This window comes from Sorghum bicolor, chromosome 8 (assembly GCF_000003195.3).
Source record: "Sorghum bicolor cultivar BTx623 chromosome 8, Sorghum_bicolor_NCBIv3, whole genome shotgun sequence".
NCBI classification, from domain to species: domain Eukaryota; kingdom Viridiplantae; phylum Streptophyta; class Magnoliopsida; order Poales; family Poaceae; genus Sorghum; species Sorghum bicolor.
The window spans coordinates 62,662,873-62,686,529 of record NC_012877.2 but is presented as its reverse complement, the minus strand read 5'-3'; the positions used below and the strand labels follow the sequence as shown (position 1 = coordinate 62,686,529).

At 44.6% G+C, this 23,657-nt stretch overlaps 4 protein-coding genes across 4 annotated transcripts; 1 reads left to right on the top strand and 3 right to left on the bottom strand.

The window, feature by feature from the left end:
• LOC8072889 lies at positions 288-2,921 on the bottom strand. The gene is made up of 8 exons (XM_002442585.2): positions 2,320-2,921; positions 1,990-2,058; positions 1,734-1,838; positions 1,543-1,632; positions 1,032-1,107; positions 850-952; positions 690-759; positions 288-600 (listed from the first exon to the last, which is right to left on the bottom strand). The coding sequence occupies exons 1-8, from the start codon at positions 2,884-2,886 to the stop codon at positions 409-411; spliced, it is 1,272 nt and encodes a 423-aa protein (XP_002442630.2). The 5' UTR covers positions 2,887-2,921; the 3' UTR covers positions 288-408.
• Positions 2,804-4,419, bottom strand: LOC8072887 (26S proteasome non-ATPase regulatory subunit 2 homolog A). Its single transcript, XM_021445825.1, has 4 exons — positions 4,174-4,419; positions 3,953-4,053; positions 3,521-3,638; positions 2,804-2,940 (listed from the first exon to the last, which is right to left on the bottom strand). The coding sequence occupies exons 1-3, from the start codon at positions 4,273-4,275 to the stop codon at positions 3,533-3,535; spliced, it is 309 nt and encodes a 102-aa protein (XP_021301500.1). The 5' UTR covers positions 4,276-4,419; the 3' UTR covers positions 2,804-2,940; positions 3,521-3,532.
• Positions 15,692-20,636, top strand: LOC8065270 (sucrose transport protein SUT2). The gene is made up of 5 exons (XM_002443632.2): positions 15,692-16,477; positions 17,741-18,471; positions 18,579-18,642; positions 18,713-18,756; positions 20,133-20,636. The coding sequence occupies exons 1-5, from the start codon at positions 15,991-15,993 to the stop codon at positions 20,310-20,312; spliced, it is 1,506 nt and encodes a 501-aa protein (XP_002443677.1). The 5' UTR covers positions 15,692-15,990; the 3' UTR covers positions 20,313-20,636.
• On the bottom strand, positions 20,581-22,264 carry LOC8065271. Its single transcript, XM_002442583.2, has one exon. The coding sequence runs from the start codon at positions 21,908-21,910 to the stop codon at positions 20,783-20,785; it is 1,128 nt and encodes a 375-aa protein (XP_002442628.1). The 5' UTR covers positions 21,911-22,264; the 3' UTR covers positions 20,581-20,782.

Here is a 23,657-nt window from a genome sequence, read left to right as displayed (position 1 = left end):
ACCCTAAACCCTAAACCCTAAACCCTAAACCCTAAACCCTACCCTTTAGGGGGCTAAACCCTAAACCCTAAACCCTAAAGGCTAAATTTTAGGAGCCTAAACCCTAAACCCTAAACCCTAAAACCCTAAACCCTAAAACCCTAAAACCCTAAACCCTAAACCCTAAACCCTAAAACCCCTAAACCCAAACCCCAAACCGCAAACCCCAAACCGCAAACCCCAAACCCGAAACCCTAAACCCGAAACCCTAGAACCCCCGAACCCTAAACCCCCGAACCCTAAACCCTAAACAATAAACCATAACAACCCCTAGTGGATGCCACGCTTGAAAAAATATCAACCATATAGGCAACCCTAGTTGGGAACACTCTGACACCCCATGTAAGCGATTTCAAGCATAATTAGGCATTATGATGCTACCTTTGTTAACTGGCCTTTGCAGAACAATTCAGGTCTTTGTAAAGGGAGCATCACCAGCTCCTTTAACGTGTCCTTTACATTCTCCAGGACTCCAATATCATCAAAGGTAACTCCAATGTCATTAGGTGGTATAACATCTGCCAATAGCCTTTTCTCAAATTCATTCTCTGTGACAACATCCTGAGAAAAAGGATTTATAAGTAAAGTGTTCAGCAACTAAGTTGAGGAATCACCAGAAAGCATGCCAATAAGTGGGAGAGTGTACGTACCTTCAGTGATTTTTTGGAGCTCTTGTTATCACTTTGCATGCTTTGCAGCATGTTGAGCCCATGCTTAAGGCTGTCAAGAAAATGATTCAAAAAACCACTGAGAATTGATTTGAAGGAAACATAGGACAAATAGTTATCAATAAGAAAAAACTTTTTTTACCTTTCACTTGCGAGTACAAGTTTAGCATCCTTGGAGTTGGACGTTTCAATTTTATTGTGCTTAAGGTGATAACTCACTGCGTACCCAACAATCTTGTCCACATCTAAGAAAGGTTGGAGTAGCAAAGTTTAAATTGAAATTCTTTAGATGAAATGTAAATAAACCAAAACAAAAGTACTCACTTTCATTACTCAGTGATTGGTCTTTGATGAATAATTCTTCAAGATCATTGCATTCAATTCCATTGCGGCTCAGAAACTGCATTTCAGAGAAAGTGAAGAATCATATAATGGTCTGATTAGCTAATCATAAGTGACCACGGAAAGGAGAAGCTTCAAGTAACCATGATAAGCCCAATGCCAGAAATTTTGGTTAAATGGCTACATCAAAAAGTTACTTCTATGAGGATGTTTGATGCTTTCAACCATAGTAACAGCAAAAGCATATATATAGAGACATAAAATAATTGCATAATCATACAAATGGTGAAAATATGCATTCATACAGAAAAAGGCAACAAAGTATCAAACAGAAGGAATACCATCAAACACATGTAAATGGTCATTTGAGAATAATACACTCAGGTCATATTAGACAGGCATCACAGGCCCTTCAGTTTAAAGAAAAATACGCAGTTGACAGTGGGAAATATTAAGTTCCAAGTATAATGTTGACTTCTATTCAGCAGCTTACCGTGCGAATGCTACCAATATTTGATTTGGCTTTAAGTGTTTCAACATCACGATCCAACTGCTGCTTCCAATCTGTAAGTAGAGCTTCATCCTGCAAATTTAATTCTTTAGTCTTTAGATCAAAAAATATACTTAACAACTAAATAATATACTTAATAACAACTAAATGAGTGTAGCAAGAGATATAATCACCTGCGGAAGCTGGATTGAAATTTTGTTTGGGAAAAGTTTATTTAGATGTTTCATTGTCTTTGGACTTTCTTTGCTTCTTTCATGCAACCTGCTACCGAAGCTATCCTGCATTTTTAATAAAAAACAAATTAAATTAAAACAGTGCAAATCAGGGAGATAAAATCAATATCATGGTTCATCAGACTACAAATTTTATCCATGTATGTACATATAAAAAACTTCAAGAAGTATAAAGAGTAAGACAAAGAAAATTTACCGGGAAAAGGTCAAAAAGTGTCTGGCTGCTACTGGCAAACTTTGTGAAAAGAAAACCTCCAGGATGCGCCTGCAAGAAAGATCAATTCACCATCTTAGCAAACTTTTGCTAGAACTGAAGAGAGGTAACTGATAAAAATTAAAGAAGGGTTAACAGGATATGCCAACAAAGAACCCATGGTGTGAAATCACAGCAATGCAAGGTAGAAAAAATAACTCAGCCTTGCTCATTTACAAAATGAATGCAGGAACCAATATGCCATAATACCATCACAACTTGAACGCCCCCACAGTCCAAATTTGTTTAGTTTATCAGGAATAATGCATGTACCTTCTCTTTGCGGCTGTCCATCTGGGTGTGGGATCCTATAACAAGAACACCAGATGGAAGTGATTCAAGTTTGCTCCTCAAAGATGAAAGTGACTCTGTAACTCCAGCGAATGATTTCTCTACATCCTTAAGTAACACTATCAGAGGTCCAGATTTGTTCTCTTCTGAGACGATGCCGAGCTCAAGCCACGTCGCGAGGACAGCCATCGGAGCAGGCAGTCGTCGTGGACGAACCTGATGCTTCCGCGGCAGGCGCAGGGGTGGCGCAGGGGGCGGCCCGCCTCTGCTGGGAGGTGGCAGATGCGGCACGCGTCCTCGTCGTCGCCTTCCGCTTCGCCGGGCAGGAGAGGGGCGATCGCCGCGTCGGCCATGGTGAGCCAGCCGTACCGTTCGTTCCCCACTCACTGCCTCATGGACAAGACAGGGAGCCAGCGAGCCGTGGCCCGTCGGCCTGCTAGCCTGCCCCTGGCTCTCGGTATTTTTTTTCGTTTTTCCAAGAAAGAAAGAAAACTGACTGTCTTCCTTTTTTCCCAGGGAGGAAAAATTGAACGCCAACAGTGAATCCATTTTTTTCAAGTTGATGGTGCACTTTGAGATACTACATTCGCTGCGGATTTGCCACTGCACCAGCAGTAAATCCTGGGTTACCAATCATCTTCCATGTTTTCTAAAATATAAACACATTACACAACACAACAGTTTCCCTAAATCACGTCCAAGCGGTTTAGCCCCCAATGGACACTCGATTTTTTATAATACCAATCAAGCAGTTCGGAGAGGGTTAAAATCTTGCTTGAATAATCAGTATATATCCGTACTATATCCATAATATCCGTTCATGTCTAATCTGGTTTCATCCTAGATGCGAGCACTAGAAGGGAGGAGTTGAGATAAAAAGAGCGTCTTAATCTAAGCCCTCAGTTTTAGATCTAAGGCCGAAAAACAAAAAGAGTGTCAATAGACTTTGAAATACCCGATTGCTCCCTAAACCCTAAACCCTAAACCCTAACCCCTAACCCCTAAACCCTAAAACCCTTTGGAACTCCACTCAGAACCATGTTGAATACTTATTCCTTCATTACATCTTGAACTCTGTTTAATTTTAAGTTTTGCTAATTATTTCTTGTAATTTTTATTAGCATAATGCCAAGCCTGAAGCTGTGGATCTTCTTATGGAGGTACACCTAGTTCACACACATACCTTGAGCTCGGACTATGGCATTGTTTCAAAATAGGACAGAGTTCCAAAGTGCGGGGGCAGGAATTTCAGCGGCTTTGGGACCGAAGTCATTGAGCTCGTGGCCGAGCGAATCTCCTGCCTGAAACAGATCAGTTTTAGGGGCAGCATAAGGGGTTAAGAATCAAGCTGTTGGTTGCACAAAACTGCTGGAGTGGAGCACTCAATTATCCTTCTCGGACACAACAAAACTGATATTAATCTTTACACATTATAGGCAAGGTAATAATAATAAATAGGATATAGCACCAAGACACTATACTAATCTTGACAAAGATAACAAACTTAAACCCACAAGTAGTATCACACGAGCACCACCACTAAAGCTGAGTTACCCTTGGGGTCACGCAACCCTAGACCTAAACCGGGGCGGGTTGACGAAGCGAGCAGTGGTACCTCATGCTCTCAAGCGCGAGCTTCTGCACGCCGGGATCCGCGTCCTGCGCCCGCACGACGTAGAGCTCCAGCTGCTCCTTGAGCGCCAGATCCTCCTCCGACTGCGGCACCATCCGACACGTCAGTCGAAATCCAAAAACCCCCAGATCAAAACAGGAGGGAGCGAGGTTTTAGCCCCCGCGATTCAACCGCTCCTAGGGCTCTAAGCGAGGCGGACTCACCAGATCGTCATCCTTCTTCTCGTCCTTCTTCTTCCCCTTCGGCGGCGGCGGCTGCGACGGCTCGGCCGGCGCCGCGGGGTTGGGGTTCGCGGGGGGAGCCATGCCTGCCTGAGGGGCTCGGCGGCTGATCCACCGGAAGGACCGACGGGCGGGGCTAGGGTTGGGCTCGCGGCGCTACGCGGGGAGCCTCCGCCGGTCGCGTGCGGCGCAAGTGAGGCAGCGGAGGGGAAGGGGCAGGGGGGATCCGCTTTGCCTGGGCTTTGTTATTATGGAGATGGAGAAGAGGCGTGCTAGCGTAGGTAGAACCAAGCCGCAAGTCCATTCCCGTCTTTTCTTTTTTTTTTTTGAGTGTAAGTCCATTCCCGTCTCGACGCAGCTTTTGCCCCTCGCCCAAGAAGAGAGTAGACGTGGGCCGGGCGATTGTTCTTTCGGGCCCACCGGATTCGTAACTAGGGCTAGGAGGGCTGTGTCTTGTTAGTGGGCCTTTTTAGACTGAAAAGGGCTTTGAACTCAGTAAGCCCCGTTAAGGTGTCGAACATCTTGGCTCTGGGCCTTGGGTGGGCCCAGTACGTCATGGCTATTTCGGAAAGTGGGGATAAAATTGTGAAGTGGAAAGAATTCAAAGATAGGGTAAAGAATAATTTGTCTTTTTAAAAAAACACACACATAGAACAAATGTACACATTCGTACATAGCTTCTTATGAGTGCATGTGAAAGAATGAGGTTAACATATTAGATTTTAAGGTTGACAAAGCCACCGCATACCTCATTATCTATGGATGTGTCGTCTATTATTGAACAAAACATTGTTGATTGCAATATTAATGATTAGGGGTGTAGTCATTAGTTTTACTTCTATTTCTTTATTACCAGATAGGTCTTGCTAAAAGTTTTAAAATCAACTATTCACCCATCTCTAGTGGACCTCCTTGATCCTATGGCCATTCCCAATCCACATCCCTCGTTTGAGGTGACCTAGCTCGGCATCCCTAATCCCTTTGGTTCCGTCCATCTGGTTGTCGAGCAAGTCTAGTTTGAGCCTCTTTCAGATTGCTATCACGACACTAGTTTACCAATGCCACTCATGTGACGACCTCACGATCATATTTGGATGTTGTGAAGATTGCACCTTTATTCCATGGCCGGCAACATCTTGGATTTTGCGGGCTTTCACGATGGGCCTCCACAACTAGCGATTCACCAAATTGTAAATTTTGCATCTGTAAAAACCATTTGCGGAGGCCCGTAAAATCATAACACTTGTGAAAATAGTAATTTGCACAGTCGTTTTGCCATAGGTGATGTCTTTTTTTGCTTCTAATAAAAACTAACTTTGCCTATGTTAACAAATTACTACTGTAGTTTATTACTTTAGGGCGTATCAAGCAAATGCAAGTGTCTCTGGCACATCAGACAATTGAGTGTCAAAATTCCCTAAAACACTCGATTCCGACAGACAAACATAATCAAGTGTCGAATCTCAGCCAAACACTCAATTCCTATAACCGCTCGATACAGGTCTAACGATGCAAATAAAGATTACAAAAATATTAAACAAAATGGTGTATGAAACAAATAAATTAGCCAAATTATTTCTATAAAAGCTAAAATAGAAGATTTTCAACGGGGAACCAAACAAAACATACAGAAAAATAAAAAAAAGCCAAATAAATGATGAAATAACTGCTCGAGTAATTTTGACCAATTCCATTTATGAATAATCAGTTTACACCAATTAAACATAAAATGTACATCCAGATTAGAAGAGTAAAATATAGTCCACTAAGATATAATCTATAACTATCTTATACTCTTGTAAAACAAAACTCCACTATCCTGACTGAACATGCAAGTGAATCTTGATTTTAACCGCATGACAAGCTCCTAAGGGTCTACATAACTTGACCACACTCAATGCTCATAAGCAGTAAATGTAAATATGTGGCTTAAAGTCTAATAAGCATGTATTTATGGTTGTGGTAGGAATTTAAACTATCATCATACAGGAACTCATCATGTGTTATTTTAAAGATTTTCAAAGATAAAACTCTCCAAAATTCTAGCATCTCTAGGAACAGATAAACAGCAGCTCAACCTTCCCATATCATATCCGTTAACGACTTAGACTTCAGATCAAGTACTCTTCCCACAAGTTCAGGTTTAGAGCAGGTTTAAATTATAACAGTTATGCCTAAACTTGAGAGAGAGCTCAAACTTGAAAACTGGGTACATGGCAGAGCAACTATTTATCATTTCCATGTGAGAGCTTATCATGAGGGTTCATAGCAAACTTTATTTATTTATTTATTTAGCAAATTAAGCAAAGATATAAGCACAAAATTTTTATTTGGGTTTTTATGATTATGCATCTTTTTATTATTTGAGTAAACTATAAACACGAGTAGAAACACTTAGCTGGATAAATGGGGGTGCTCTCCCCCAAGCTGGATTTTGACGTAATTTCTTCTGATATAGCTAGCAGGTGACGGAAGTGTATTTGAATGTCGGTAGCACCCTGACAGCGATTACTATGTCTTCCGCTGGCTAGTCTTCTTTGATCCTTAAATTCTGTAGAGCTCAAATAGACAACAAAGCTTTGTGGAACTGGTTAAGTGTTAACATAAATATCTAGCCTTTATCATGTTGAGCCTCCTCAATAAATGTTACACTCTTTGGTAGGATCATAAATTTATTTTTATATTTTTATTTTTTTAGGATAGGAATATATTTATTTTATTTTTATGCCACCACAATGAATGTACTTATGGGTTTTATGCCATGAGCATACTCACATGGGGCTTACTATTTTTAACATTTTTATTTTCTTTTCAAGATGATATGAACCTAATTAACTAAGCAAACTATTTTAAATAATTGAAAGGAAAAGGATAACTACCAAGTTTACATCTTGGCAAAGCGTTCGGTGTTTTTAAGTCCTCCGAACGGGACTCTCTGTTTTTTCGGTCGTCCTGGGATTTGCTGGATGGCGTAGTCGGTGGTTCCGGTGGCGCCTCCTCTTCGTGTATAACTATCTTCTCTTTCTGACTCGGTGCTACGATCTCCTCAGGACAGTTCTGAGCATGCTGTATGTCTTCAGACCTTACCACTTCTCCTTCGTAGTCTGCCCATCCGTCCTTTATGATTTGCCTCCTCTAGTTGTGGTTGTGTCGTCTTCTTCTTGTCCTGACCTACTTAGAGTCTTCAACTATATAGTTAGGGTCAGTAAAATAGTGGTGTACCTTCTCAGAGGGGAAGTGCATGTGGACTTCTCCAGTTCCAATGTAGATGATTGCTTTAACGGTGCTGAGGAAAGGTCTCTCAAGGATGATGGGTGGATCATACTCGTCTTCTCCCATGTTAATAACCTTCAACCTTTCGGAATGTCTGATCTACCATCTGGAGCTGGGTCATCCTTTTTGGTCAGAAACGGTGACTTAAGTCGACGATCTTGACCTTCTTGAACTGCAGTGACCATCTTAGCTGAATCGGTCTACATTTGCTTTTGTTCCTGTTCCTCCTGTTGGTCCTCTTCCTTGGTTCATGTCGGGATTGCTCTGAGATTTGTGTAGTCTTGTTCTTGAAGGAAAACGTCTCCTTCCTTCCCTTGATGTAGAGACTAATCTTGGCAGCACTAGGACGTACAAGGTACCAACTCGGACGCAGAGGTTCTTCAATATTCTCTATTATACATGCAATGATAGATACTCAATTCCGTATTCCATTCCATAATCAACATTGATTATTAGCAATTCCTTCCCAGTGGTAAAAATATAAATAACGATACCTGGAATATTTCTCGGTTAAAATGCTACATCGGTATTAATCTGTGCGCTTGCAGATCTCATTTATTATTCATTCAGAAGAGCAATTGCATATTTCAATACCGCGTCTCTCATGTCATGCTGGGGATGACAACTTGGCTTAAGTGGCATCTGGGATAGGTTCGGTATTTTTGGCGCCGTTATCAGAATTAGAAAATTAAGTCTACTTTTGGTAATGACGTTAAGAATACCCAACAGATGCCATCGTTTCAAGTGCCTAATACAAGTTCATCGGCAAATCCATTGCCAATGTGTTGATATTTGGGAACGCAATAAGGAATTGATCCGCAAGCGCACGGATATCGGTGAGCACTTCACCCGGGAGGTTGTCCAGAGTATCGTATTTATATTTTTACCACTAGGAGAAAGAGTGCATCTGACTAACCTAGTCTATTACTACTAACCTTTAGGCTACAAAGAATGTTTCTCGATGTGAGTGATATATAGAGAAGACTGCAACTGTAGTCTCGTTCTAACCTTGGTAAGGATAATCTACTATTCTATTGGGAAGCTTACGGAATCTAGACACCACAGAGCATGTTCGACCCGCACCTATAAACCCTATCCATCCTGCTAACGAGATATGGTCTGCAAAGGTAACTCGGAAATGTCACGTTCCTCGCTACTACCACGGTCCAGCTAGTCAGGGGATATCTATGAGTATTCTAGCCCAAACACCACGTCTATGCTAGAGATGATTACTCTAAACTCTACGCGAAGAGATTAAAGTAAACTCATAAACCAAAGAACAATAAAACAAGAACTTACTAGTATTTAGAAGTCGAATTACTGAAGAATCCTAGGAGCAAGCCTTGGGTTAGAAGACTTGATCCCGTAGGTACAACCTCGGAGTAAACACCGACAGACCGGGCTTCCTCCGATCTACACCTCCACTGTATCTCTCTCAATCTAGTAGAAACTAGAAGATCTAATTCTACTATCCTTGGATGCTAAGCCCAAAGTCTATTTAGAGGAGAGATATTCCTTCGAGGGCTCCTCTCAACTCTATGATGAACTTCTGTCTCCTACAGGGGCCAGGGGGTCTGGTTTTATAGTCCCCTCAGGTAAACGTGGGCCGTCGGATCAAACCGACATTGATTGAACGGTTATCCTTGATCCTTTAGGTCGGTGGAGCGTAATCCCGAAAGAGAGTCCTGATTGGACTCCAGAGGGGGGCGGGCGCCCTAGGCTAGGCCCCGTTCTGCCTCCGCTTCATTCTCGTGGCTTCTGGAGTTTTCTAGATATCACAGCTGAAAAAGTTTAGGACTCCAAACCATGATAAAATTCTAGACATTTCCATACTTTTATGTGTCCAAACCATAATAAAATTCCATGTGTTCAATGCATGGTAATATTTTTTTGTGAAAGCTTGAGGACCAATAGGTCATAGCTATAGGGACCCTATCACAGCTCGAGAGAGCCTATCACAGCTAAAAAAGTTTAGGACTCCAAACCATGGTAAAATTCTAGACTTTCCTATACTTTTATGTGACCATAGTAAAATTCCATGTGTTCAAGATATGGTAATATTTTTTTTGTGAAAGCTTGAGGACCAACAGGTCATAGCTAGAGGGACCCTATGACACCTCGAGGGACCCTATCACAGCTCGAGAGAGCCTATCACAGCTGAAAAAGTCTAGGACTCCAAACCATGGTAAAATTCTAGACTTTTCCATACTTTTATGTGTCCAAACCATAGTAAAATTCCATGTGTTCAATGTATGGTAATATTTTTTTGTGAAAGCTTGAGGACCAATAGGTTATAGCTAGAGGGACCCTATAACACCTCAAAGGACCCTATCACAGCTCGGGAGAGCCTATCACAGCCGAAAAAGTCTAGGTCTCCAAACTATGGTAAAATTCTAGACTTTTCCATAATTTTATATGTCCAAACCATAGTAAAATTCTATGTGTTCAATGCATGATAATATTTTATATGAAAGCTTGAGGACCAACAGGTCATAGCTAGATGGACCCTATCACACCTTGAGGGGCCCTATCACAGCTCGAGAGAGCCTATCATAGCAGAAAACTATGACAAGCTATGACAAGGGTCCTATAGCTATGATAGGCTGTGACAAGAGACCTATAACTATGACCAGCTGTGACAAGGTTCTTGTAGCTGTGAAAAGCTATGACAAGGGCCCTATAGCTGTGACAAATTGTGACAAGGATCCTATAGCTGTGACAATGGTCCTATAGCTATGATAGGCTATGACAAGGGCTCTACAGCTATGACAAGCTATGAAATGGGCGTCTTATAGCTACGACAGTGATAGGGTACCTTGGTATAGACACATAAAATATGGTTAAGTCTAGATTTTTATCTTGGGATAGAGGCATAAAATTTTGAGGTGTCACAGTTACCTATGACAGGCTGTGACAAGAGTCTTATAGCTATGACAGGCTGTGACAAGGGTCCTGAAGCTGTGAGAGGCTATGAGAAGGGCCCTATGGCTATGACAAGCTATGAAATGGGCACCTTGAAGCTGTAATAAGCTGTGGCAAGGGTCCTATAGCTGTGACAAGCTGTGATAAGGGCTCTATAGCTGTGACAGGCTATGACAAAGGTCCTATAGCTGTGACAGGCTATGACAAGGGTCCTATAGCTATGACAGGATATGACAAGGGCCCTATAGCTATGACAAGCTATAAAATGGGCGCCTTATAGCTGGGACAGTGACAGGGTATCTAGGTATGAACACATAAAATATGGTTAAGTGTAGATTTTTGTCTTGGTTTGGAGACATGAGATTTTGAGGTGTCATAGACAAGAGACCTAGCTATGATAAGAGCCCTCCAGTTATGACAAGGGCCCGTCAGCTGTGACAAGGTCTCTCGAGCTGTGACAAGGGTCCTTGTACTGTGACAATGGCCCTCAAGCTGTGACAAGATCCTGCCTACTGTGACAAAGTCCTCTAACTATGATGAGGACCCTCAAGCTGTCATAAAGGTTCATCAGCTGTGACAAGGACCTTGAGTTGTGATAAGAGCTCACCAGTTATAAAGTATATTTTTGAACATTAGTATTATTCTATTGTGATACACTTAGGGCATGTTTGGTACAGCTCATAAAAGATTCGTAAGCTATTGTGAGATATTTTTTTTGCCAAATATTTATTTCTTAAAAAAGTTTCATAGATGACTGAAAAACATAGCTTATTGTAGCTTTATTCCTATAAGTTTCCATGCAGCCCGAGGCGAGGCGGCCCGACACAGGGCACGGCCTTTTGGCCCGACCCAAGCATGGCATAGCCCATAGGCAACCGGGCCTGGGCTGGCATGACACGTAATCACATGTTGTGCCTGGGCCGTTAGTCCAGTCCACGGGTGGGCACAGCCCGACATGGCCTTTTCACCAAGGCACGGAGGTGGCCCGACCACTCCCAGCCTTCCACTCGTCTACTCCACGCCTCCTATATAATCCCCACCCGCAGCACCCTCTGAATCCCTAACCCTAATCCCTAGCCTACCCCATCCGCAGCCGTAGCTACCGCTTTGCCTCTCACACTCGGCCACTCGCCTCGCCTCGTGCCCTCACCTAAGCTGACGCCATCGACCTTGACTCCGGTGACCCCCACAAGCCACAGCCACAAGACCACAGCCGCCGCTCTCGGCGCTCACTCTCGAACTCAAAGTCGCTCTCTTGCCTATGATGGACGCCGACACGATGGCATGGTGCCGTCATGTTCCTCGACTCTGGTAACCGCACCTCGCCTTCCTGAGCTTCCTCTTTGCCTCTACATCCTCCCTCTCCTTTCCATCTCCCCTATCTAGATCTTGATGATATGTGAGTTTGTTCTCTGTTGTCCATCCTAGTCTGTCCTCCACCACTGCTCGCCGTCTTTGACAGTGTATGGTCCTCTCTCTCTCTCTGGCCTCTGTTACGACATCCTATCTGGCATTGGGCTCTGGTTGCACAGGTATGTGAAACCCTGCATTATCAAGGAATGGGACTGGAGGGATGGCTGAAGACGAGGGCATGTTGCCTCCTAGCCTTGCCCCAAAGGGTGAGAACGATGATGACATTGCTGATGGCGTTGCTGCTTTGTTTGGCATTGATCTTGGGGATGGGAATGACTCTGGTGCCCTAGTCCACATCGATCAAGAGGGCGATGGTAGACTCTGCTTCTTCTGTTGCTGGTAAACCTAAAGGTGATGGTAAGTGCAAATCTCCTATTTGGGCTGATTTTGATGAGATGGAAGAGGAGATAAATGGTAGGAGTGCTATTGTTAAGGCTGTCTATAAGATGTGCAAAACTACCTTGTCTGCAAGATCAGCCGCTGGCACTGGTCATTTAATAAGGCATCAAAAATCATTTAAAATGAAAACTGACCAACATGCTAGGGTTCAGTCTAGGCTTTCATACAATCTTGATGGCTCTATTTATAACTAGAATAATTACAACCTGAAATTGCTAGAATTGAATGATTGCTAGACATGATCTTCCTTTATGTATTGGTGAGTCTGATGCTTTTGAAGAATATATTGTTAAAGCTCATAACCCTAGGTTCATAAAGGTCTCAAGGCAGACCACTACTAGAGATCTTGCTAAGATATTTAATGAATGTCGTAATACAATTAGAAACAATATCCTATCTGGTGCCTCTTCTGTTTCATTGACTTCAGACATTTGGTCTCACAGTGCAAAAGAAGACTACATCAGTGTAGTTGCTCATTATGTCAATTCTGATTGGGAGTTGGTAAGAAGGTAATTGGTCTAAGATTGGTTGAGTCAAGGCACACTGGTGAATATATTGATGAAAAAGTTGCTTGTGTGATTCGAGAATTTGGTTTGCTTGATAAAATTATGGCTATTACTCTTGACAATGCTTCTTCTAATACTAAAGCCATGGAAACCTTAAATCCTATGTTTGCTGGTTATCTTGGTTTTGAACCTGCACCAACTGATAAAGATCCTAATGCTAGGAATATCATCTTATACATCAATGTTGTGCATGCCATATTATTAATCTCATAGTTAAATATGGCTTAAAAATAATCAAATCCTACCTTGAGGACTTTAGAACTGCTATTATTTTCATGAATTCTTCTAATACTAGAATTGCATCTTTTAAAAGGTACTACCAAGGTGAAGGTCTAGCTTAGACCTAGGAAATTTGGTGTAGACATGGATGTTAGATGGAATGCTACATACTTGATGCTTAAACACTTGATGCCATATAAAGAGCCATTCACTGCTTTCATTAATACAAATTATGGTAAAACATTGTTAACTGCAAAACACTGGAAGGTAGCTGCAAAAATGCTTGAGTTTTTGGAGATTTTTTTATGATGCAACTGTTTCTTTGTCTAGTGTTTATTACCCAACTAGCCCACTAGTGATGCACAATCTTATAGAAATTATCTCTCACTTGCATGAATCTGAAAAAGATATTGATCTGTTTCCTATTGTATATCCTATGAAACTTAAGTATCTAAAATATTGGAAAGACATACCTTTGCTATATTCATTTGCATTTATTCTTGGTCCTAGAGGTAAAATGAGAGGCAAATTTAATGTTCTTCAAATAATGCAAGAAAAAATAGGTTTACACTGCTTACTATGCTAAAGTTAAAATTGAGTTGTTCAAACTATTTAACAAATAGGATGAGAAGTATGGGTCTTCTAGGACTCAAAGGAGATCCACTCAGCTTGGGCCAACCACTTGTAAGAAAAAGAATCCCTGGGAGGTTGTTTTTGGAGCCCTGGAGCCTCTGGTGTTGTTGGACTTGCCCCTTCCTCTGTGGGATGCTTCTAATAACCAACGAATGGTAAGTGCTCTTCCTTGTTTAGATCCTATTTCAATTAGAACTTTCTGCGTCGATCCTTTTTTATTATGTCTTGTTTTTACTCCTATATTGGGAGTTACTCTATGTATTGCTTGACGTAAAACCAATAGTGGATTTTTTCTGTCTTTTGTTGAATTTATGTATGTGAGCTATCTGCATATCTAGACTATGACAATGTCACTGCATATGTGCAAGACTTGCTTCTCTGGTGGAAAGACCACAAGCTTACATTTCTAGTTCTGTTTATCATGGCAAAAGATATTTTCTCTATTCCTGTCTCAACTGTGTCTTTAGAATCTTGTTTCAGCTTATTAGGCAGAATCATCGAGGAGCGGCGCCGATGACTACTACTTGAACATGTGGAGATGCTTGCTTGCTAAAAGACTCAGAGCTGGGTGATAGAAGGCTTCAACACTCTGCTGGCAGCCAAGATCTTGCAGATTCCTTTAAGAATTTGTACCTTGATGTTTCTAAAGATCAAGGTGGATCTGGTAATGCTAGCACATCTGCTGCAACTCCTAGTGGTTCTGTGGCTTCTGCTCCTGGTCCTAGTGCTGTTGGTTCTTGAGAATTAGAGTTGGGAGTTGAGTATTTATTAAGACTGTGACTGTGAGTCTATGATGTATCTATGAACCTTTGAACATTTTCATTATATAAAAGTTGTGATGCACACTTTTTCTCTTTCTGGAATTTCTCAAAGGGTGAGTTTTACCTAGAAAGGTTTTTAATGAGCCAGCATTGCACACAACTTATTTTCTTTTAACTTCTGTGTTCTGTGATGTGTTCTGTAATATGTTGAAAATAATTGTAAATTTGTGCCTATTATAATTCTGATGAAATGATGAGTTGAGTGAGGGTTTAAGGCATTTTGAATTACATGGACCATGGACCATGGACCGGCATGACACGTATTTTGGGCAGGCTACTCGGGCTGAGCACGGTACTAAGTCAGCCTGTGGGCCCGTGCTTAGGCCGAAGGCCTGATGCATAGCTCAGCAGGCACGTAGGCTAAGTCGGCACAACACGCTGTTGGCCATGTCTGGCCCAGACCCGGACCGACCATCTATATTTCTCCCTCGTTTCTCTCTCTAATGTGTCCATGAAGCCAGCGGGCCACACGTAGGAGAGGCAGAACCGAGGCCTTGTTTGGTTCCAAAAAAATTGCAAAATTTTTCAGATTCTTCGTCACATCGAATCTTTAGACACATGCATGGAATATTAAATATAAACGAAAATAAAACTAATTGCACAATTTGATCGGAATTGACGAGACGAATCTTTTGAGCCTAATTAGTTCATGATTGGACAATATTTGTCAAATACAATCGAAAATGCTATAGTGTCGATTTCCCAAAAAAAATTTGGAAGGCCTTGTTTACTTCCACCCAAAAACCCACACTTTTTCAAGATTTCCCGTCACATCGAATTTTTAGACACATGCATAAAGTATTAGATGTAGATAAAAATAAAAACTAATTGCACAGCTTGGTCGAAATTGACGAGGCGAATCTTTTGAGCCTAGTTAATTCATGGTTGGACAATAATTACCACAAACAAACAAAAGTGTTGCAGTGTCACGAAATTTTTCGCAACACTAAGGCCCTGTACCCAAAATTTTTTTATCCATCCCATCGAATCTTTGGACACATGCATGAAACACTAAATGTAGATAAAAAATAAACTAATTACACAGTTTAGTTGAGAATCGCGAGACGAATCTTTTAAGCCTAGTTACTCTATGATTAGCCTTAAGTGCTACAGTAACCCACATATGCTAATGACAGATTAATTATGCTTAATAAATTTGTCTTGCAGTTTCCTGACGAGCTATGTAATTTGTTTTTTTATTCGTTTTTAAAAACCCCTCACGACATCCGTCCGACACATTCGATGTGACATCCAAAATTTTTTTTTATCCCTAATCAAAACAGGCCCTAACTAAACAAGGCCCGAAGAGGAATGCCGCCTCTGTTGTGGCAGGTGCAAGTGCCCCGTGCAGAGTCGCAGCTCTTCTCCTTGCCCCTCCCTCCCTGCCTGCCTCCCTCGGAACTGGAAAGGTAGTAGAAGGAGGGGATAATAACCCCACCTTGGCCACTCCACTCTTCCGAGTCCTCTCCTCTCCTCCCCAAATTGAATTCGAATCAAAATCAAAACCAAAATCAAAGCAACTCAGCGATTCGATTAGCGGCCCGTGAAGCGGGATGCCGCCGCGCACGGCTCCGGCGGCCCCGACCCCGCCGCGGAAGGTGCCCCTCCGGAAGCTGCTGCGTGCGGCGTCGGTCGCCTGCGGGGTGCAGTTCGGCTGGGCGCTGCAGCTGTCGTTGCTGACCCCGTACGTGCAGGAGCTGGGCATCCCGCACGCCTTCGCCAGCCTCGTCTGGCTGTGCGGCCCGCTGTCGGGCCTCCTCGTCCAGCCCCTCGTCGGCCACCTCTCCGACCGCCTCGCCCCCGCCGCCTCGCCGCTCGGGCGCCGCAGGCCCTTCATCGCCGCCGGCGCCGCGTCCATCGCCGCAGCCGTGCTCACCGTCGGCTTCTCCGCCGACCTCGGCCGACTCTTCGGCGACGACGTCACCCCGGGCTCAACGCGCCTCGGCGCCATCTGCGTCTACCTCGTCGGATTCTGGCTGCTCGACGTCGGCAACAACGCCACGCAGGGGCCCTGCAGGGCCTTCCTCGCCGACCTCACAGGTAGGCAAGCTTCATTCATTGCTTGCTTGTTTGCGTTCCTTCATTCATATTCGGACGACGAGAGGAGGGAAGCTTATTTATTTTAGATAAGAAATTTATATAAAGAGTACGATTGCAATTTCCCTTCTGCAACTGCAACTGCCTGGGCTAGATCGCTTCGATCGCGGACGGGACACTTCCTCGGTTCCTCCAGTCTGTCACTCGATTCACGCATCCGGTTTCGCTTCCACCGCACGCGATCCTTCCTTAGATTTTTTTTCTTTCCGCTTTATTTAATATTATAGTTATTAAAATTAAAATTTCTCCAACTCACACCTGCCTTCTATCCTTGCCTGATGATGCCATGCATCGCGTAACCAACAAACAAAGCAATTTGGCACATGACGAGGGGCCAAGCGAAAAAGGGTCTCCGATATTTGTTCCTCTGCTGCGGTGCTCTGCTGCCGCTGCGTCGTCGTCCCTTGATCACATCATCATCACAAGTATAGATAGATGAATGAAACCGAGTATTTGCAAAACAACAAGAGCCGCCTCTGCCTGCCTCTGCCCGTCGCTTTCCCCTTTAGCACCAGATTCTTTGCTCCGATGCTCAGCTTGCTCCCCGTGCCTACCTGCTCATTTTACACGACTGCCAAATAAAGTTCCAAATTATGATGAGTGGCAGTTTCCTTGCCAGCTGGCACGGTCATTAGCATCAGGTTTTGGCAGACCTGGACAACAAGCAAATAACAATGTGCCAATCCCTCCTCTCTTTTCTAATAGAGTGATGAGTATAGGCAGGTCAGGGGATCACTTTCGTCCTGTGCTAGTGGTAGGCCTACATAACACATTAATAGTATAGGGAGAGAGAGAGAGAGAGAGAGAGAGAGAGAGAGAGAGAGATTTTCAAGCGTTACACCATTATTATTCCAAGCTTGGAATCATAGGAGGGTCGGCATCTTTTGCCAACAGCCAGGTATTTAAGGGCCCTCGTTAATAATTGAAAGGCTCGGATTAGCCTGTGGCTGCTATCAGCTTGTACGCAAAGGGGCAACATCTGATGTGACATTAGTCTCTGCTCTTGGTGATGCCACCAAAAAAAAAAATCTTTTGTAAAATAAATACTCCTAGACTAGATTATTGTTTTCTGCTTACGCGTTTTCTTTAGTTTCGGCTGTTCTGATCCGGGCTTGTGGGCACCTAAATTTCTTCAAAGAGTTTTCTACTATTTGTTTATCAAAAAGAAAAACAAAAATGACTCCCTTCTAACCCTTCATATGGCAGAGAACGACCCAAGGAGGACTCGGATCGCTAATGCATACTTTTCACTCTTCATGGCCCTGGGAAACATACTTGGATATGCCACCGGAGCATACAGTGGATGGTATTCGATATTTCCTTTCACTGTTACAGAGTCCTGCGGAGTCAGTTGTGCCAACCTTAAGTCTGCCTTTCTTCTTGACATTATTATTCTGGTGATTACAACGTACATCACTGTAGCATCCGTGCAAGAGCCTCAAACTTTTGGAAGTGATGAAGCACAAAACCCAGGTGCTGAACAGGAAGCTTTCCTCTGGGAACTTTTTGGGTCATTAAGATACTTCACCCTACCAATTTGGATGGTCTTAATTGTCACTGCCCTTACGTGGATCGCATGGTTTCCTTTTACCCTCTTTGATACTGATTGGATGGGCCGAGAAATCTACCGAGGAAGCCCAGACAACCCAGGAGAGACCCAAAGGTATCATGATGGTGTGAGGATGGGTTCTTTTGGTCTCATGCTCAACTCTGTCGTCCTTGGATTCACCTCTGTTGTGCTAGAAAAGTTATGTAGGAAGTGGGGAGCTGGACTTGTATGGGGTGTCTCCAATATTATAATGACTTTGTGCTTCTTGGCAATGCTTGTAATAACATATGTTGCACAGAACATGGATTATCCATCCACTGGTGAACCTCCGACTGGCATTATCGTTGCCTCTTTGGTGGTTTTTACGATTTTAGGGGCACCCCTGGCAGTGAGTAACAGACTGCTTTTTCTTTTTCATCATAATGATCTCTATCCACTTCCAGCTCTATCGAATATTGTCCATGTGGTATATTCAATTCATTTCCTTATTTGCAGATCACATACAGTATACCATATGCAATGGCTGCTAGTCGTGTTGAAAATCTTGGTCTTGGCCAAGGTATGTCCATTTTGAGTTTGTATTACCATCATGATTGCACTTCTTAAAACTCATGTGTTTCTGCTTGCAGGTCTAGCAATGGGTATTCTCAATTTAGCTATTGTCGTACCACAGGTAATTACCTTTGATGTTTTCTTTTCTTGGTTTCGGTTCTGTCCTATGCACATTTGGAGTCCAGCCCTAGTGTAATTGACTCTCACACTAACCAGTAGATAATGGATCCAAGTAATCCTTACCCAGTAACATTTGCTCTAAAGTGATAATTGGTTCCAGAACCCTAAAAATTGTTTATATTCTTAGCGTACTATGAAGACAAATGATGCTGTGTCTATATCTCTTTATATAGTGCCAAATTGTAGATACTGGATAGACCAGATTTGATCTTCAGTTAATTGTAACACATGGCCACATAGACAAACATGAGACAAAGAACAAGAAGCACACGACAGTGAAATCACATCTTCCGCTTGGAACCTCTTCTTACCTCCAAGTGGAGGTGAGTAGGCTGCATTGCACGGGGTTCTTCACCTCCCTTTTCCTCTCTCTCTCTCTCTCTCTCTCTCTCTCTCTAATATAAATATAAAGGTACACAACTCTCCTAAGCGTTCGAGAAAAATAAACTATATAATTGAATAGCGTAGAAGCAGTGGTGTTGCAATTGCAATGGTTGTATCTCGATTCTCAACACGTGGATTTGGGTCATAATTTAACAATCCCTACCTTGAGTGAAATTCCCATATGTGATCCAAATCATGAGCCCTCACTAACCAACCATGTGCAATTGCGCATCCAAAGTTAGGAATAATCCATGCGTGAGATCATCTGCCTTTTTCTAAAAGCTAACACGAAACTAAATTGAGGAAACAATTAGCAGGTCTGGAACCAGCCTAAGATATCTAAGTATTTGAACAATTCACAATGCAAACCAAGCCTAATACGTGCTGCTGACCTCTAATTGAAGTGAAAGCAAATCCTTGATAAATGATGACATGGGGCCAAGATAAGCCTGAGTCAATAGCAAACACCCATAATTAGCCTATTGATGTTTAAAACTCTAAATTCTAATCAGCATATGTTGAAATCCAATCTTAGGTTTAGACTCCCTTTGTTGTAACACACTTCCACCAAGAAAATTAAAGACTGGATTATGATGGAAATTAACTGAAGAAACCGACGGCTATATAATGTATCTAATCTAGCAAATAAGCTAGATTCACAATTAGGATCAGCTGTGCAGGGCACTGAGAATTTGTGTATTTGTATTGTTTATATTAAAAAACTGTGGTCTGCACTGGTACAAATCAATCCCTGAAAATGTCGCAGTGCGTATAAGTAAAAGAAAACAGAATCACTTTCACGAAGTTTAGCGTGAGCATAAATTGGTAAACTACAGCATGACAAAATGACAGTGCATTGGAGTAAGTTGAACTAGATTAAGGATAGATGGTGATGAGACTTTTGAGGATATCACTAACTGACACCTGTTGCAGGTTATTGTGTCACTTGGGAGTGGGCCATGGGATCAAATGTTCGGCGGTGGAAATGCACCGGCCTTTGCGGTGGCAGCCGGTTCATCTTTCATCGGTGGGCTGGTGGCTATTCTGGGGCTTCCTCGGGCACGCATTGCATCCTCATCCTCCTCAAGGAGGAGAGGTGGCACGCACCGATAAGTTTGCTCATTACCATTACAGACACCATGTGAATGCTTTGGAAGAGTTGCAGCTTGCAACAATTCTTTGCGGTTGGCTGGGCACATCAAGCCTGGCACGCGTGGAAACTCTTGTGGGTTGGAGAAGAGCACAGGGAGCTCTTGAATGCTGTCCTTTTTGGTGGTTTGCCCCGTTGAGCTATTTTTGCAGCCTTGTCTCCAAATCTTTGTTGTTTAATTCACATCACATTGAATGTATGTATGTATGTATGTACGTATTTGTATGTATGTGGATCATTTGTAGAGAGGTCAATCAATGAATAAAAGTTACAGGAGTTAACGTTTACATGGGCCGCAGCTGGTATAAAATCATTATTCTGGCTGATATATTATGCTGTTATATGAATACTCCATGATATAGAGAGAGAGCAGTATCCCTAAACTCTGAGAATGTATGTATATAATATATGTAGGAGTAGATGCTATTGCCCATCATCGATCCATGATGATGTCCAGCTGCAGTTGGACTTGGAGCGGCACGCCGGGCGTGGGGTCGAGGACCTGCGCCTGGGGAAGCGCCTCCGACAGCAAGGCCTGGAACGACTGCGTCGTCCCCTGTTTGGTGAGCACGGTTGCCAGGAGTCCGCCGGCGTCCACGTCGCCGTTGCTCATGGGTACCACATACCTGGCTCGCAGCAGCCTGGCCAGGTCGACGGCGTCCTCCTGGCCGGAGACGAGGGTGAAGTTGGCGGGGAGGAGCTGCTTCACCACCGGCGTGATGACGACGTCCGCCTGCAGCCGCTTGTCCTCCAGGAAGGACCTGTCGTACACGCAGTGCGGCTCGTAGTAGAGGAGGCCGGGGCCGCTCTCATCACCATCACCTGCGCCGGCGGGCATGAGGATGTAGCCGTTCTCGGGGCGCTGCCACGGCGGCCCCAGGACGGGCCCTGCGGTGGCCAGCACCCGGACCTGCTGGTTGACGACGGTGGACTGGCCGGGCTCGAGGTAGGTGACACGGCGGAAGGGCGTGGGCAGGGAGTCGAGCACTGGCTGCGCGTTGGGGGTGGTCACCACCGGCAGGTCAGGCGCCCTGGCGGACAGCTGCGTCAGCGTCCGGACGTGGCAGTGGTCGTCCAGGCTCTGCGTGATGAGCAGCAGGTCCGGCCTCGCGTCCGGCGCCAGGAGGTCGTCCACCCCGAGGGCTTTCACCTCGGGATTCTTCTTGGCGCCGTCGAACAGCCAGGGCGCGCCGAAGTCGAGGTTGCCGACGACCAGGGGGTCCACCAGGATGCGCACGGGGGCTTGCTCTTGGCCTTGCTGCTGCTGCTGCTGCTGCACCTCCCACACCCAGCTGTTGATCTCCAGGTACGTCAGCTTCAGCGTCACCTGCTGCTTGCTCTCGCGGATGGCGGTGCTGGAGGATTGCAATTGCTGGGGCCGCCGGGGGGGTGGAGACGACGACCCGCCACCGGTTGCGGCTGCTGCTGCTGCTACAGTTGATCTTGGGTGGTCTCGACGCCGGCTCCAAGCCGGAGATGCTGATAAGAGATGACGATGGCAAGGAGAAGCAGCGGGCTTGGTGGGGCGGAAGACCAGCTGCAGGCGGACGGCCGTGGCCATCGATGACGATGGAATGCAAAGTCCGGTCCGGCCGGGAATTGGAGGATGTACGATGGGTGGGTGGTGTACAGTACTGGTGGATGGGGTAGATTCCCACCACCAGGCCGTTGTGGTTTTGGTGGCTTAAGCTGTAACACGTGTTCCGCCATCTCCAGCATTTTCTACTTTTCCGTCATCATAGTCATGGGCTACAGGATGGGCATGCAGCCCGCGGTTAGGTGGCCCGATGATTTGGTCTAGTGCGAGTACGGCACGGTAGGCCGGCTCGGTCCGAGGGATCAGGCCACGTGCACGGCCTGCTCCAACAATCGGTCCCATAGCGATCCGGTTGTATAGTTATGACTTGTATATATGTGTTATTAATTGTTATATTAGTGAAAATAATAAATAATTAGTGAAAATGATAAAATTTCAGTATTTGATGAAAATATTAATGAAAATGAGTTGTTGTCAGTTTGATGGGCCGTGGGTCGACACGGCACGAAAATCGGCCTGTGGGTCGTGCCTTGGGCTGAAGGCTAGGCACGAAGCTCGTAGAGGCACGGCCCACTAGGCATGACGACCTTAGCGGCTCGATGATCTATAGCACGGCATGACATGACATTTGGCCAGCTCGGCACGGCCCGTTGGACATATATCTACACAGCCTGCCCGCTCGCTTTGACCTCTCCGAGCAAAAAGCACAAAGGTCCCTAAAAAGTAAAAAAAATACAAGCCAGTTCTTGAACCCGTGCAGCATCCTCTTGATTTCATCGTCAGAAGTCAAACGTCGTCAACCACAGATCAACCAGAGCTCCATTGCTAGCAGGCTTTGAGAAGAGTCCGAGTAGACACCCACGATCCTAAATGAGATATAGCACATGCTAAATGTGGGGGTACAAAGTCCTATACCATCATGGCTCGACATGGGCCACACCATCGGAGGTGGTCCGGCCCACAAGATGAAGACGTATGGCGCACGACGCTGGTTAGGCATGCACCGCAAGGCTACAAAAAGATATTATACCAAATAGAATATTTTACTTGTAAATTTGTCCTTTCACAATATATAAGGAGGGGCAGGGTTCCCTTAGAGGACAACTCAACACAACACATCTCATACCATCAATACAATCAGACGCAGGATGTATGTATTACGCCCTCACGACGGCCGAACCTGGATAAAATTCTTGTCTGTGTCTTGTGTCACCATCTAATTTGTAGCTTGTGCACCCGTCTGCCAATAATCTACTACCTTGGACATACCCTTAGACTGTCGACCATATTTCGTCGACAGCAAAGTTCTGCTAGGCGCTCGACTAGGCATGACTAGTAGGTGGGCGAAGCCCGTCGCCTCGACTACAGGGATAGTCGCTGGTCATGGCGCTAGACGGCGCTAGGCGGCGTGGAGGCGGCGCAAGGCGGCGTGGAGGCGCACAAAGCGGTGCAGAGGCATCGCGGAGGCAGACGCGTGCGCGAGCCTACGTAAAGTTTCCGCGACAGGCCAAGGCGCGAAGGTTTCCTACGTGGAGGCAGACGCCACGGGCGAGCACGCGCGGATGGCCTCGGCTGCACGAAAATAGAGGGAATTATAAGAAGAAGTTCCCGCCTACCAATCACTCCTTCCGTCGGGCGCATCACTCCCGGAGGCGGACGCTGGTCGTGCTCGTCGTCGTCTCCTCGCCTGGAAGCTCGTCCCCGCCGGCACACCCCTCCTGCAGTCCTGCCTGGAAGGTCATCCCCGCCAGCGCACGGTCATCCCCACCGG

Excerpts from the sequence above, each read along its gene's own strand:
- LOC8072889 (XM_002442585.2), bottom strand. The coding sequence starts at position 2,886 with ATGGATTCACTGTTGGCGTTCAATTTTTCCTCCCTGGGAAAAAAGGAA. Across the intron at positions 2,059-2,319 it reads TGGACAGCCGCAAAGAGAAG|GCGCATCCTGGAGGTTTTCT; the intron begins GTACATGCATTA and ends TCTTTCTTGCAG. Across the intron at positions 1,108-1,542 it reads ATATTGGTAGCATTCGCACG|TTTCTGAGCCGCAATGGAAT; the intron begins GTAAGCTGCTGA and ends TCTGAAATGCAG.
- LOC8072887 (XM_021445825.1), bottom strand. The coding sequence starts at position 4,275 with ATGGCTCCCCCCGCGAACCCCAACCCCGCGGCGCCGGCCGAGCCGTCG. Across the intron at positions 4,054-4,173 it reads AGAAGAAGGATGACGATCTG|TCGGAGGAGGATCTGGCGCT; the intron begins GTGAGTCCGCCT and ends ATGGTGCCGCAG. Across the intron at positions 3,639-3,952 it reads CTCGCGCTTGAGAGCATGAG|GCAGGAGATTCGCTCGGCCA; the intron begins GTACCACTGCTC and ends GATCTGTTTCAG.
- LOC8065270 (XM_002443632.2), top strand. The coding sequence starts at position 15,991 with ATGCCGCCGCGCACGGCTCCGGCGGCCCCGACCCCGCCGCGGAAGGTG. Across the intron at positions 18,643-18,712 it reads AAATCTTGGTCTTGGCCAAG|GTCTAGCAATGGGTATTCTC; the intron begins GTATGTCCATTT and ends TTCTGCTTGCAG. Across the intron at positions 18,757-20,132 it reads TAGCTATTGTCGTACCACAG|GTTATTGTGTCACTTGGGAG; the intron begins GTAATTACCTTT and ends CACCTGTTGCAG.
- LOC8065271 (XM_002442583.2), bottom strand. The coding sequence starts at position 21,910 with ATGGCCACGGCCGTCCGCCTGCAGCTGGTCTTCCGCCCCACCAAGCCC.